General features: G+C 29.4%; 1 protein-coding gene across 1 annotated transcript; it reads left to right on the top strand.

Moving 5' to 3' along the window:
• Positions 1–6,373: 6,373 nt before the first annotated feature.
• On the top strand, positions 6,374–11,921 carry LOC106680528 (carbonyl reductase [NADPH] 1). The gene is made up of 6 exons (XM_014420296.3): positions 6,374–6,543; positions 6,615–6,743; positions 6,818–6,949; positions 7,049–7,287; positions 9,661–9,866; positions 11,729–11,921. The coding sequence occupies exons 1-6, from the start codon at positions 6,520–6,522 to the stop codon at positions 11,851–11,853; spliced, it is 855 nt and encodes a 284-aa protein (XP_014275782.1). The 5' UTR covers positions 6,374–6,519; the 3' UTR covers positions 11,854–11,921.
• Positions 11,922–15,178: the final 3,257 nt, after the last annotated feature.

The raw sequence follows: 15,178 nt of genomic DNA, 5'->3' as shown, positions 1-15,178 counted from the left end.
AAAAAAATTATATATATTGTAATAACCTCTTTTATGAGAAAAATAGTTATTTTTTATATATAAATGTTTCAGTACTGTTTATTTGTTGTATTAAATCAAAAAAGCAAGCTAACCAATTTGGTTCAGTCAAATATGGAGTGGAAAAGATCATTAGAAAAGAAGATGGCGGTGCATGTCCACCGGAAGTCCAGTGAGTCGAGACCATGTTGAGCAGATTCAAATATTTTAAACTTTATTTTAATTTCCCATCATAATTTTAGTTATAGTAAACTTATATAAAAAATAGAAGTCAAGAAGAAGTGTTAATGAATAATATTCATAAAGGAAATCATAAGAAAAAACTGAAAACTGTAGTGCGACAATCAATGTTGAGATTAGAGACACCTGTAGAAGGGTAAGGAACAAAGCTTGGTTTTAGGATCACTGGTAGTTTAGGCGGGAGAGGGAGGACATCCCCTGGATGCAGGAGGCCCTGATCATCCTTTGTCTACTCTCATTGGTGGACATCTAGAATCATCCATGAAAATAAAGTGATTCTTTGTTTGTATCACCGAGAGATTGGATGTGTGCTGAAGAGAGTTAGAGGACCAATGCTTTGTAACAGTCAGTGTTTATGAGAAAGAAGACAAAGAAAACCATCAATCATCAAAAGATTATCTAAATTGGTTAGTTTCGCTCTACCTAACCTAGAAAAACACGTCCTGAGATTAAGAGTCAATAATGTTATATAAAATAAAATAAAACCCTCCTATTTGTTTAATATTAAAGCTTTTCATCTGAACCTAAGCTATACTTAAGATATAAGAATAAGTAAAAACTATCAATTATCCTTTTATTTAATTTTAAATAATTTTGGAATATTAAAATATATATTATTTTTTTCTCTGTAGTAAGCACTAAAGCAGAAGTGTATGTTTTTGAATAAGATGCATACTTCCATAAATAGCTTATTATCTGCATGCATTACATTGTTGTACTTAGACTTATGCATGTGAGTACAAAATGTATTATATAAAGCAGATTATTTACAGGCATATACCTGAACAAAACAAAAAGAGGTTAAAGAGAAAAAAAAAACATGTATTTAGGTAGTGACATAAATGGATACACAGAATAAAATAAATTATATGCTGTATTATAAATAAAAATTGCTCCTTCAAGTACTTACAAATCTATAGTGAAAACAATTCTTTGATGGTCCATTGGTTGGTAGTTTATTGGTTCATTCAAATCATTATTATTTTCCGATGAAAATTTTTCAGTCAAAAGAACAAAACTTTAGACATGTAATTGTCGAGAAAATTTTTGATAAAGTTACAATACCATAAGTTCATTCCCAAAACTACAGTAATAATATAGATTAAAAATATTAAAATGAACTTCAGAATTATAAAATATATTTTTTTTCAGAAAATTTAAATCACCTTTTGAGAAATGTTGTCTTATTCCAATCTATATAGTGATGTTAATCATATAGAAAGGGCATAGAATATACCAAGGGCGTACCCAGGATCAAAAGGAGGAGGAAGGGGGGGGGTCAAGCCATAGTCAATCAGGTTATGACATTTCAGTACGGAAAAGACAAAATGAAACCAAATTTTTAATGAAATTATATATAATTAAAGCAGTACTTAATTTTTTTTCAAGCAAATCATTATAATAACTATTATAATTATTTGCTTGAAAAAAAAAAGTATTAAGATAATAATTTTTTCACTTTTAGGGGGTCTGCTACCCCCTTCCTGCCTTCCTCTGGATATACCCATGGAATATACTGTAAAATAAATCCTATTTCATTTCTTTAACTAATTAGAGAAGCTTCTATAGGAATTACAAAATTTGTTCTCTGTTTTCCATCTAATTTATGAGGACTTAAAAACTGTGTGATTAAAAAACAAGAGATATCTCTGTAAAATTTCACATTTTCCAAAGTCTATATCAATAGAATGACTTAACCAATTTCTTAACCAAACATAAAGAAAATCTGAAATGGTTAGGTCCAAAAAAGTGTTAAACTAACATTGAATGAGCCAGCTAGTAGAGGGAAAAATGCAGAAACCGGTATATCAGAAACTTCAAATCATAATTAAGTACAAGCCATAAAAAATACCATTAAAATATCTGCTTATGTTGCAAATGAATTTAACAGAAAATCGGAAGACATATTTTCATATTATGATGAAACTCACTTGTTCTTTGACATATTCAAAGAAGATTCACTGAAATCTAATATGTATAAGAACAGAACTGGCAATACTTAACAAGTCCGGTGATGTAACCCACTATGAAATTTTTCAACCAAGTTATTTTCCACACCAATACTATAATCAACAGATTACTTATACCAGAAAGCAATAGAGTATACAACAGATATTTAAAATTGTGTCAATTTGTATGTTACAGGAATACAGCTAAGTATTTAATGGGTGTTAATAAAAATAATTTTCCTTTCCATACTCACCTGTTGAGAAATTCAGTTTCATTTTCAGTCAATGGATATTTATTTAGTACTTCTTTAATGGAGGCTTTCCACTAGGAACTATAGTCCAATAGCCCGGAGGGAAAGAAATAAGTTATTTCACCCTAATTTTTTATTACTTTAATAAAAACTATACATTTTTACCAGTCAAAATTGATGTTTCTGCCAACCATGGTTGAGCGAGAATAAAAATGACAGCTGTTTCGTAACAAAAAAAATTTTTTTTCATTCAGAGATCCATAGCTTTAATGAAAACTATGAATACTAAATAAACCTCACAGAACATCATCTAAAGGAGGAGTAAGAGTAGCAGTTTTGATATTTCCCAAAATTGAGTTTTTTTTTTATCAGAAACAAACATTTGTTTTGTGAAAAAGTATATCCCAGGAAATCTTAGACATACAAATGCCTATTAGAGCTTATATTTTAGAAAATTTCCTCTACTTTAAATAATGTACTATGAAATTTTTTAGTGTTGTAGATGGTTTGAAACTCCAAATGAAAAATGAGCAGAATGTTTAGGTTTTCCTAGAATAAAATAAACTACATGGGGCGAGTACCTTAATTTTTTTTTAAATAAAACTTACTGTATCTCTTATATAGTCTAGATAAAAATTTAACCTTTCTTCAATAGAAAATAACGCACAATTTTTCCTTTGCTTGATCTCAAAAATTAATTTTTGTAAATTCTGGAACAACTACCACTTTTTACTTCCCCTTACCATTGTTGGCAGATTCACCAATTTAGACTCTTAACCATATGAAGATTACATTAGAGTAATTACTAATTGTGGTGAAATAACTTATCTTTCTCTCCTCTTGGACTCTTGGTATTTATAACTGGAGTGCTAAAAACAAAAAATGATCAATATCAGATAAATCTGATTTCCTAAACATAATAAAAAAAAATAGTTTAGCATTACTACATCTGCAAGTGACAGCAATGGCAAAAAGGCATATAAAGTAAAATTTTCTTTTTGGAAAGTCTTCAGTCAAGCAGATGACAATGTTTCTGGAAAACTTTTTAAACAATGATGGACTTTTGATATAAAAGTTAACATGTCAAGTTTCTTTAAAACAAATATACCAAACATTCAGGATCTGAGGTTATTCACAAAGAAACTTAAGGGAAAACTTTGCACTAAATAGAGTAATACTGACACCATAGGTTGATATAGTTCCCTATCAAACTATAAAATGGTGCAGTGCCTAGCCCATATCTGCCTTCACTATTGCCTTTGATTGAGAATTGAGGGCAAAAACATCCATTATGATTCCAGATATGTTTGTGTTACCACACAATCTTGGGTCAGTTTTTCCACTAATTAGGTGCTCTTGTGTTTAAAGAAATTGTGTTCTACTTAGAAAATGCCATACAAATAATTTAAACTGAACTGTATTTACAGAGAAGAAATATGCTAGCTGTAATCACCACACAAACCAAGATTAGTGGCAGCTCTAAAGATGGTGACAACTTGTTACTTGTCCCTACAACAAATGTAATACTGTACATGCATTAGTAATCTATTTATCATGCCACTATATATGACTACTTACTAGTAATGATTGATCAATATTAATGAATTATTAAAGTTACTATGATTTTAAATAGTAACGTAATTTGTTTTTATCGCTTCATAAATAACTGATCTATCAACTTAAGTGATAACAGAAGTATCACCATTATTAATAAAAGCTAATCACGGACAACTTGGACGATAGAAGACCACGAGGGAAGGTAATAGAGAAGGCGTGGATAACGGCTTTACTCTTTCTGTCACAAAACATACTTTTAAGAAGCCAATAAAATCAACTAAGTTTTACGAAAAACGTCGAGCATTAAAAGGAGCAAATAATATACATAATAAATAAATTAAATAAAATTAGGCAAATATATTAAACCTTCTTTATTTACATCCAATATACAACATCTAAAATACAAAAATATTAATCACAAAATTATTTGTTGGAGCGTTCGCTCTCCTTTTTTAAAATATTACATTGACTTACCTGTATATAGCATATGTAGTAAGTAAGAGAAAGTAAAGCGACCATGCAAATTTTCGACTTAGATGTCAACAGAAATACAATGCAATTGAAATGCAACGTTTTCTACCGGAAGTCCCACATTATAATCGAATTTTAACATATTTTCGAAGTTCTCGGAAACGGGATTATCTCTAACAAAATATTTTGATTAAAATCCGTACATCAATGTACAATTAGATGGCCTGTAATATCAGCTAGGTCATCTTCTCACTGAAATTGTTTGACAGGACTTAAATACCGAACTTTAAAAATTACTTCCTCTAAAGTACCTTTAGTATTTTTTTTGTTTGAAATAATCGACCATTTCGCAATTTTATTAGCATTAAAAAATGGGGAAATATAAACTATGAAAAGATTTGATAATTAAATTAAGGAGTTAAAAGGAAAATTTGTTCAGGTTGTAAACACATTTTGGGAAATAAGAGTAGTCCTGGCTCGGATCCAACGTGTGCAATCAAAGGAGAATGGATGGAGACCACCTTGACACGTCCATCTCTGACCGAATTGAGAAAAACAAACATTTGTCAATGAGCATTTGTAAAAATCGAATTTATATTGGGTAGCAAGACTGGTACAATAATTAAAAGATCTGTTTTATCACGAATTTTAACAGACGGACCCAAGGGCACCCGTTACTTGATAACTTTTTTTTTTTTGTCACGATAGTTAATAAATAATATATTTTTTTGTACGGCACTTAACCTATATTAACAGTTTACAGTCAATGGTAAATGTTTACTTCAGGTCCTCCAAAGAGGAGACAATCCGTTATAGTACAAGAGCCCGGATGAAAAAAAAGTCGGTTATTTCACACCAATTTTTGATTACTATTTAAAATGGATGAGTCGGCCAAGTATCGTTAGGGAGGTATCAACAATACTTGAAAACTTAAAAGAACATTATTTAAAGTCGATTAAATTTGCTAAAATATGAGCCTTAATTGAGCTATTTATGTTCAATAGTTTCCGGAATATAGCTTTTTAAAAAGCAACATTTCATTAAAAAGATGTGAAAAATGTGTACTTAATGAATTTATTTTGAGAAATCTATATCTCAGGAACCATTCGACGGACTGATGTCTATTAGCACTCAAATTAAAGCTAGTTTAATGTACTACAGAGTAGTTTATGACGTTTTATCTTTGTAGGGGTAGTAGTTTTCATGATATTTGACAAAATGAATGCAAAATACGTTGATTTCCAGTTGCTCGGACAAAATGATTGATTTTTTCTCTTCTTGGGCTCTTGCACAATTATTGATTGACGAGTGTATTGAAGACTTTTTGTTTTAGGTTAGTTTACAATATTAACCGCCTTTCAGGAGAGAAAATTTCTGTTTCTTTCCCCTTTAGTTAAAGTTTAGATTATAAATGGGCCAAAATTTTCAGATGCATTTCGCACCTCGTCTACTTCTAACTTTTAAATATCGATGAATAAATAAAAACTAGAGGGGAAAAATCCTTGTCGAAGTGGCGGGGAATTTCTTTTTAAACTTTTGAGAATCGGTCACTCCCGCCACTTTTCGAGTACCTTCGGGTTATCGATGTACTGTTTGGTCTAGTAATAATGGTTTGCCGCCTTTTTTTTTTGGGAACTTAAAGTAAACATTTACCTTTTTTTTTTAAATCCCTAAAATAGATAAATCATAAAAAAAAAGGAAGGTAAAACATATATGTAATTACTAATATTGTTTCCTTTCACTGGAAAGGAATATAGGACTGTCCGGAATTTACGGAGCATGCGCAGTACAGGTTTCGGGAGGAAAAACCCAGTACTGCGCATGTTCGTATAGTCAGGATTGGTTGTTGGAACAGACTTGTATAAATATGGATACCATAAACATCGATAGGAGTGATAAGCTTATCAATGAGTTTACTCTAAATAGTTTTTCCCCGGGCAACCCGACAATACAACAAAACGAAGGGATAATTGTGATGTTCGGCTTTCAAGGTTGTTAATTATATCATTTGTATCAGGATTTATACTGAAGACATGACACTGCCCAGAGTAGCTATTGTAAAGTTATTTCCTTACACATTTTTGTATTTTTATTGTTATTGAGATGTTACTAAACTTCAAAACTGCAGGTAACTGGTGCCAATAAAGGGATCGGATTCGGAATTGTAAGAAATCTCTGTAAACAATTCGATGGCATTGTATATTTAACTGCTAGAGATGTAGAAAGGGGTAAAAAGGCTGTAGAAGAATTGAATGAGGTGGATTTTCAATTATTTGGTGTATTTTTGGTATTTGTCTCATATACATAGTTCTATTTTGTTATTCATGATAGCTGGGACTGAAACCAGAATTCCATCAATTAGATATTGATAATACTCAAAGTATTACCAACTTTGCAGAATTCATTAAGACTACTCATGGTGGGATCGATGTACTTGTCAATAATGCTGCGATTGCTTATGGGGTATGAAATTTAATTAAATATGCTGATTTAGTTTTTTCTTATGTCAGTTTGTAAAAAACTGTGAATAATAATTGATATTTATTCTTAATTTATTTTTAGTATAATGCTCCTGAACCATTTGGAGAACAGGCTGAAGTAACTATGAGAGTAAATTTCTTTGCTATGATTGATGTCTGTAATGCTCTTTTCCCATTACTCAGGCCTCATGCCCGTGTTGTAAACATGTCTAGTGCTCTAGGCTTTTTACAAAGAGTACCTGGTGAACACTTGAGGAAGAAATTAGGAGATCCTAATCTGACTGTAGACGAATTGACAAGTCTGATAAAGGAGTTTATTTCGTAAGTAGATACTACATTTACATTTTATTTCTTATGTTGCCGGAAAAAAAAAACACTATTATACAGTTCATTATGTTGTAACCATTGATCATTTTAATGGTAATATGTTTCCTTGTAATGCACAAATTTATTTTGTAATATCACAAATATTTGATTGAGTAATTGTACTTCTTGGTGTTGGTATGCTATTTATTCTTAAATGAATCCAACATCAGCCTCTTCTGTCCACTAAAATATAAGCAGTATTTTGCTTACAGAAAAATAACTAGAGTTCAATGTGATATATTAAGGTTAAAGTCAAAAACATCTAGTAATGTTATGCTTCATTGAACATTTTGTTTGAGTTATGTACAAGCTTTCTCAACTACCTTTTAAAAAATATTAAATAAAAATGAATGAATGATGTAAGTCTATTTTATTTTTTCTAATATTTAAAAACATCAATTTTGAAAAAGGTGAATGGTACATTTCTGAAGTCTAGTGAAAATTTATACCATTTTAATGGTAAAATTAAGTTTATAGTGAAAATCGATATTAATATTATCTCAGTAAACACTAATTTATTTATCTCCTTCGCATATTAAATTTATTTTACTCCTTTTTATTTAGCTATCATTTTAAAACTTTTTGTTTTTTTGAAAATATAGAATTTGAAATTTCCTCTACAAATGTACATTTAGCAATATTCATGTTCAATAACAATATGTTTATATCTATGTTGTTTTTATTTATTTTCTACTAACGAAATTTTTTAAATTTTATTTACATGATTTTATTTTAAATTTTTATGTAAGGTTTTCAGCAAAATTTATTTTATAAACCGTAAACAACTCCTGCAAATAATAGTACATCGTAAATATTGATATATGATATCAATATTTTAAAATCAATACAACAATATGTTATTATCAATGTATTAAAATCAATATGCTCTTACAAGGCCAGGTGCTCTCAAAGCATTTATATTTACCTATGTTGAGCATTCATGTTATCAATAAACTAATCTTTTACAAGGTTACTATTGGCATTGAAGGAAAGGAAAAAAAAAATTAAGTTTCTTATTTCAATATTTTGTAAATGGTATTGAGAAAAAAAAATAATGCTTCGATACAATCTTTACTCTAAAGCTTAAATTAGTTGCGAAAATATGTCTTATAATCGCTGGAAAAGTTTTCCTGTGTCGAGTTTGATTTTGATGAATGATTTGAACTGAGGATTCAAAAAGCTCTGGCATTATACATACCAATAATTTGATAAACTTCAGGTTTCTTTGGATTATTTGATTATGATTACCAAAAATAATACTGTTAGTCTGCACACCCAAAGAAATAAAAATTCACAAATCGTTAATTAATTGTTTTTGTTCATAATGGTTATTATACTAAAGATATTGTTGACCATAGATTTTATTGAAGATAAAATATTTTGAGGGAGGGAATTGTTTTCTGGCCATACATCCAACCATTTTCTCTTTTTATTCCAATTATTAGAATTTTATTGTCTATACTTATACTTAAGAAATTTTTTCCATTTACATATTTGGCGTTCTTTATGATCCACTTTGACAGGAAGTGCTAAAAAACGATTTTATTGATATCCCTAACTCACAGATCTACGGTCTGTTGAAATTCAAATCCTCAGTCTCCTTACAGAAAACAAAATCTTATCTCCCACATAACTAAAGTTTTGAAATAAAATACTAATTAGAATTTAATTTTTTTTATTAATGTTCAAATTTTAACTATAGGAATTAATTCATTATTTTTATTTTACCTTTTTTTCTAGTTTTTGTTTACTATGATTATATTATTTAAGAAGAATTTTTGTTTTGTTTCTTGTGTATTTTTATTGATGATAATGTTTATACTTATTGATTCTTATCTATATATTCTTGTGGTCAAATACGTTTTCTATTTTCTTTGTGCATGTTTTTTTTATTCTCAGAAACCTAGTCCTAAATTTTTTTTTTCCATCTATGTTTTTATGATATGTATAAAACAATAGGGTAATCTCTGAGTTATTGAAGTTAAAAAAAAAATAAAACAATGATGCGATAAATTATTTTAACATGTTCGGTAAATTTCAGTATCCATGGTTCTTACATACTATCCCATCTACCCAATGTTTTGTTGTTGTGATTTATATATTGTTATTATTACTACATTGATTGGACTATAGCTGTTGACTTCCACTCAGTGCTCTTAAACCTACCTAAGTACTTGAATATAAATTAGATACACCCTCTATTATAAAAGCTATCTTCATTTATCTCTTAAAACAAATCTAAACTTATTACTAAATCTAAATAAGTTTCAAAAAGGCTCACCAAAGTGATTTTCTCTTATGCTTTTCTCTATTTTGTTTTCATTACAGAGAAGCTAAAGCTGGGACACATACTAAAGCTGGTTGGATAAATTCTGCTTACGCAATGTCAAAAGTTGCAGTAAGTGCTTTAACAAGAATCCAGCACCGGGAATTCTTGGAGGACCCTCGTGAAGATATTGTCATTAATCATGTCCACCCAGGCTATGTTGATACAGACTTAACAAACCATAATGGACCTCTTACTATCGAGCAAGGTACTGTTTTTTAATGTTAATGAATTATCTAAATAATTTATTTCGATAGGAAAAAAAAATTAGCTCTCTTTATGTTCTGATTCAGAGCCAGTTTTCATCTCTGTACAGTTTTTCTGTTAATTGCCAAACAAACCAAAATGGTTTGGATTCCAAACACAAAATTGGAATATTCAATATTTAACTAAATTGATGCTTAGGAAGAAGATGGTTCAGCTGTTTATAAAGAAAAATTTAAAAATAATAAAAACTAATTACTGTAAGTTGAAGGTCTGTTCCATATAGTGTCATCAGGGCTCAATTAAAGAAATAAAATGCACAGGTGAAGGAGGTGTTATTGACAGTGCCGAACATATGTTAATAACCTACCTATCCTGTGTTTAGTGCACTCAGGACCAACCTATAGGGGAGTACTGGTCTCTAGAACTTTGGTGAGCATGCTTTTCTGCAAAGCCTTCATGTTTGAGTGGAAGAAAATAGGAGACATAGACCTTAAAACTTACAAAATTACATGAAGGAGGCATCTTCGAAATGTTCCAGAGAGACTGCTGGATAGAAATAAAGATGATGACTGGTTTCCTCTATTGGAAATAAAATAAAATCCATTTTTTTTTTTTTTTTAAATAAAATCAAAATCCCATATTACCAAATAGCAAGAGAAAGGGAGAAAGAAAAATTAAGTATTTAAACATTAAAATTGCCTTAAGATCAGAAAGTTTAGAAATAAAATTAATGTTTTTAATCTACATTTTTTCCCTTCTCGAGTGTTTCAGGAATACTCTGCTCCCCGTTATATGATTCTCTGTTTTTATTTTTTTACAGCATATTTACAAATATATACAATTTGTTTGCTTAATTTCTAATTATTAATAAAAAAAAAACCAAACCCCTGACCATCTTCTCATCTTAATTTTTTAACCTTCCTTTCTTCGCTAGTCATTGACCCAACAATATTATTTTTGTTTTAAAGCTAAATTACTTATGGAGATAGTTTTGATTATGACATATTGAGTAAGTACAAAATAATTTTAAAATGCTCATTTATTTATTGGCTGTTTTTTTTCTATGAATTATTAGAAATGAAACAAATTGTATGCAATTGTAGATGTGGTGTTCTTAAAATAACAGAGAATTATATATAGCAGAATAGAGTACACAGTATCCTTGAATGTCCTAGAAAAGAAAAAATATATGGATTAAGAGAATTTTTTTACTTTAAGTCAATTGTAATTGTAATAAAGTTATTAATATATTAGTATTATTTGTTTTGTCACTTTATAATTTATTACTAAATACTATTTTAACTTTCTTATTCTTTCTATTATTTTAATTTATCCATATCTATGTATCTTTGTTATATCATATGTCATTCTTTATACTCCTGCATTAGTTTCACCCTCTGTGTGTCTTGTTTCTTCATAGACCTAAAACTTTAGTTTTCGATAGTTTTGGCTGTTTTCAAATGTTCCTTGACTACCGAACCATCTTCTTAAAACTTTAAAATTGATGGCAAATTATTGAGAAACAATATACAAGTTAGTCAAATGATATATATAGATAGTCAAAAACATATTTTTCATTTTGCCATAATATGGTAGTGTAAGTGTACCAGTTATTGACAGGTCAACTTTTTTTTTAAATATTAACAGTGCCACACGAATCTCTTAGTATTTGAAAACTAATGTTGACCAGTCGACCTTACTAGTGTACTTACCCTACTGGTCATACAAAAACACCATTTTGGGCTTGGAAATTGTTTTTAATTTTATTAATCAATTGATCCCACATAGTATGTAATGCGAATTAATTTATTATATTAATATATGAATTATATTATAGTGTCTTGATATGCGGTTTTTTTCTAGGTGCCGATGCCCCAACATATGCAGCGCTGTTACCAGCTGGTACAACATCACCTAAAGGTGATTATATTTGGTCAACCCGTGAAATAGTTGACTGGGTGAACGGGCCCACTCCTTCATCATTTTGATTGTTTTAATGTTTCAATCATATGAGTGAATTAATATGTGAAATGTAATTAAAAGGATTTTAATACTACTATTCTTATCAACAGTTTATCCTGTGTAGTTTATCTTTTATGAAATTTCCACTTCTGATGGAATCTTTCCAGAGCCCCTATATAATTATGAAGAAGCAATTGTTATTGGTCTATGATTTTTTTTTATTTCTCATACAATCTTGGGGTGCTGCATTTTAAGTATTAGTGGTAGCTAATAGTGCCTTTTATAATTAAAATGTTTTTTAGTGACCTAGCTCGTAAGAGACTCAATAGTGAGAAGACTTTGCTGGTCCAGACTTAAGGTCGGCTGCTGACCCCATTAACCAGAATACATTTTGATGGTAGACACATTTTTTAATACAAAAAATCTTGTTGGTAATATTGGACTTTCTTTTAAATTTTCTCCATCCTAGGGATCTTCATTTATCATCCTCATCTATAATTCCTATTTACTAACCTCCAAAAAAATAAAAATTTATGAATTGTTCACAAATGCAAGTACACTGATTTTTTTTTATAAAACAATAAACTGGTAATTTTTAAAATATTTCAATTTTTAAAAATAAATCCCCCCCAAAAAAAGAGACATGAAAAAAACAATTTTACATAGTAACGTAATAAGATATTCATCATACCTTTATTTAATCTCAATTTACTTCTTTATTTTCTGTCTTTTAGTGTCTTAAATTTTGTTTTCTCATATCTACTTTTCTGTTATTGCGTCTCCTGTACATTTTTAACCTTATAGTTTGTGTAATATTTTATATTAATACTATTTTATTTCTCCTTTTCTTTTATTTGTTTATAATTTTCTTTTCTCTTATTTCTACACTATTTTAACCCTACCCTAATTTACTTTTTTGTATCTTATTATCTTACTATGTTAAAATGTTTTTAGTTGATTTTATTGTGTCTTTTAGCCCGGATGAAGCTCTATAAATTGGTGTGAAAAGTCAGAAAATAAATAGTTCTTAAATATTTTTGAATTTTAAAAATTATTTGAAGAATTATATTTCATGGGTTCTGTGTTTCATGCATAGAATCCTGTACTATAAGTTCATTAAGGACAGAGATAAAAAAAAGAGGGATCATTTATACAAACTATAGTGGCAAGGAGAGAAGCTATAACATGCTTTGATAACAACTAGATGTTGCAAGGGACAGATATGATAAATCAGTGTACAGGTTTAAATGTTACATTGGCCGTATTGATTGCATATGCCAGAGATGATCCTCACTGCTGATAAATCAGCTCTTAGTCGGTTAAGAGTTGTTCACACTGTTTGCTGGCAGTCTGCAAGGACTGTTATTTGGGTCTGTGTCCAGAACAATGGATTGATTGACATCTTGAGGTAGTTAAAGAACTTTATGTATATTCTCTTTAATTAATAATTTGGGCATTGTTAGATTTTAGAAAAGAGTTCACCTAAGGTTTTATCCTCTTCATTGATTATAGGCGTTTCTTACCATCTTCATAGAGTTCTGAAACTGTCCAGATACATGAGAGCTGGTCACTATAAGAATTTTAAAATTTTGACCTTGAATCTAAAGGATAAAGCCGATAATAGCAGTATTTGCAGTGGTGGTAGAACTAATATGATTATGTGAAACTGTTGCTGAGAGGATCATGTGGAAACTTAAGGCCTTATTTATGAAGGTTTCTAAGAAACACTTTACTAATGGTTGAAGTTTAGTTTAAAATACCTTTAGTTTCTCTTAACAAAATTTTAGTTTTGTATAAGTTCCTTTTATTTATTGGAATTATTTACAATTACTAAGGTAGCAATAATAAAGGAATGTTTATAAAACTAATTTTTTTAAAAGTAGTTAAAGGTATGCACTTAAAGGGTACCTGTTGTGAGATCTTACTTAGGAATATTCATAAATACAGCCAGCTTATGTGAACTATGGAATTGGTTAAATCACAACCTTATTGAAGAACTTAGGTTTATCAGTAGATAAAATTTGAAGAAGACATATTGCAGAGGCAGATTTAAAGAAAACAAACTAGTAGTTGGCACTTCTCTCTATTCATAAAACTTAAATAAAACAAATATTAAAGCAGTAAATAAAACATAAATTTATTTAATTAAATGAAACAGTTCTAATTTCTAGAACTGTTAGGGACCTAACTGCTCAAATGTGAACCACTAGTCTTCAGCCAAACTATCATCGCATATTAATTTGTAATAATTTTGTATATACTTTAACTTAACCTTCGAATAACCATTTATTATATTTTTGTATTCATAACTGTACTATTAGAATGAATAAAGATCAGAGCAGAATCTTCTGATCCACTAAATGCCAATATGTTATATGTAGTTTCACTCCTATGGCATTTTTAAGCCTAGAGGTACCACTAGCACAAAATTGACAAACCAAGATAATATGCTTCATGAATTTACCTCCTTGAGAGAAATAAAACAGGTATAAGTGTATCAGTGTGTTTTTCATTTAAAGTAACACCAAATTATTATGGCGAAACTTGAACTATACAACCCCCTTCTGGGACACCTCTGCTTCTTGGAGAGATATGACCATATGGAGCATAGTGTTGTTATATACCATTATTAAACCTTTTTCCCTACCAATTAAAACATCTCTCAACTCACCCAGAATGTATCCTATTTTGGAATAAAAATCTTTCCAACTAAAATATAGAATCAGGGATGTACTCAGGATCCTCATGATCAATCAGGTTGTGACATTTCAGCATGGAAAAGGCGAATGAAATCAAAATTTTAAGAAAATCATATATACCTTACAGCAATGATTTATTAGTTATTACATAAGATTTAAAATAGCATTGAACCTATTTACTTATTATGAAAATATAAGAGCACTGGCGAAAGTCAAATAATAATAAAGAAATTGTTAATGCTTAAATAAACATATTTTATTCTATTTAAGTCTCAAAACAATTTATATTTCTTTATAAGTCCAACTTTTCGACCATCCTCAAGGACAATCTTAAATTCTCCTTTTAATTGGCTATTTTAAGTATACTTGGAAAGTATAATAGTGCAAATTGACTGTGAATTAAAAGTTATAATTTAATGTGAAGAATTGACAAAATAAGGTAATTTTGGACTGAAATTATTGACCTGGGCAGACTAGCCTGCATAAAGTTTTTTAAATTGATGTTCTAAATCTGTATTTAAGATTGTCATCCGAATTGGCTGAAACATCGACTTATTAAGAAATATGTTTTGAGACTTAAATGGGACACAATTTATTTATTTAAGCAATAATAATCAGTCTCAAGAAAGTGTAAAGATTATATATAATATAA

Source organism: Halyomorpha halys, unplaced genomic scaffold, assembly GCF_000696795.3.
Source record: "Halyomorpha halys isolate HHAL.00 unplaced genomic scaffold, Hhal_1.1 Scaffold265.1, whole genome shotgun sequence".
In the NCBI taxonomy this organism is placed as follows: Eukaryota; Metazoa; Arthropoda; class Insecta; order Hemiptera; family Pentatomidae; genus Halyomorpha; species Halyomorpha halys.
The sequence above is the reverse complement of the archived record's forward strand: the minus strand, read 5'-3'. Positions and strand labels throughout refer to the sequence as shown.

Excerpts from the sequence above, each read along its gene's own strand:
- LOC106680528 (XM_014420296.3), top strand. The coding sequence starts at position 6,520 with ATGACACTGCCCAGAGTAGCTATT. Across the intron at positions 6,744-6,817 it reads CTGTAGAAGAATTGAATGAG|CTGGGACTGAAACCAGAATT; the intron begins GTGGATTTTCAA and ends TATTCATGATAG. Across the intron at positions 9,867-11,728 it reads ACCTCTTACTATCGAGCAAG|GTGCCGATGCCCCAACATAT; the intron begins GTACTGTTTTTT and ends GTTTTTTTCTAG.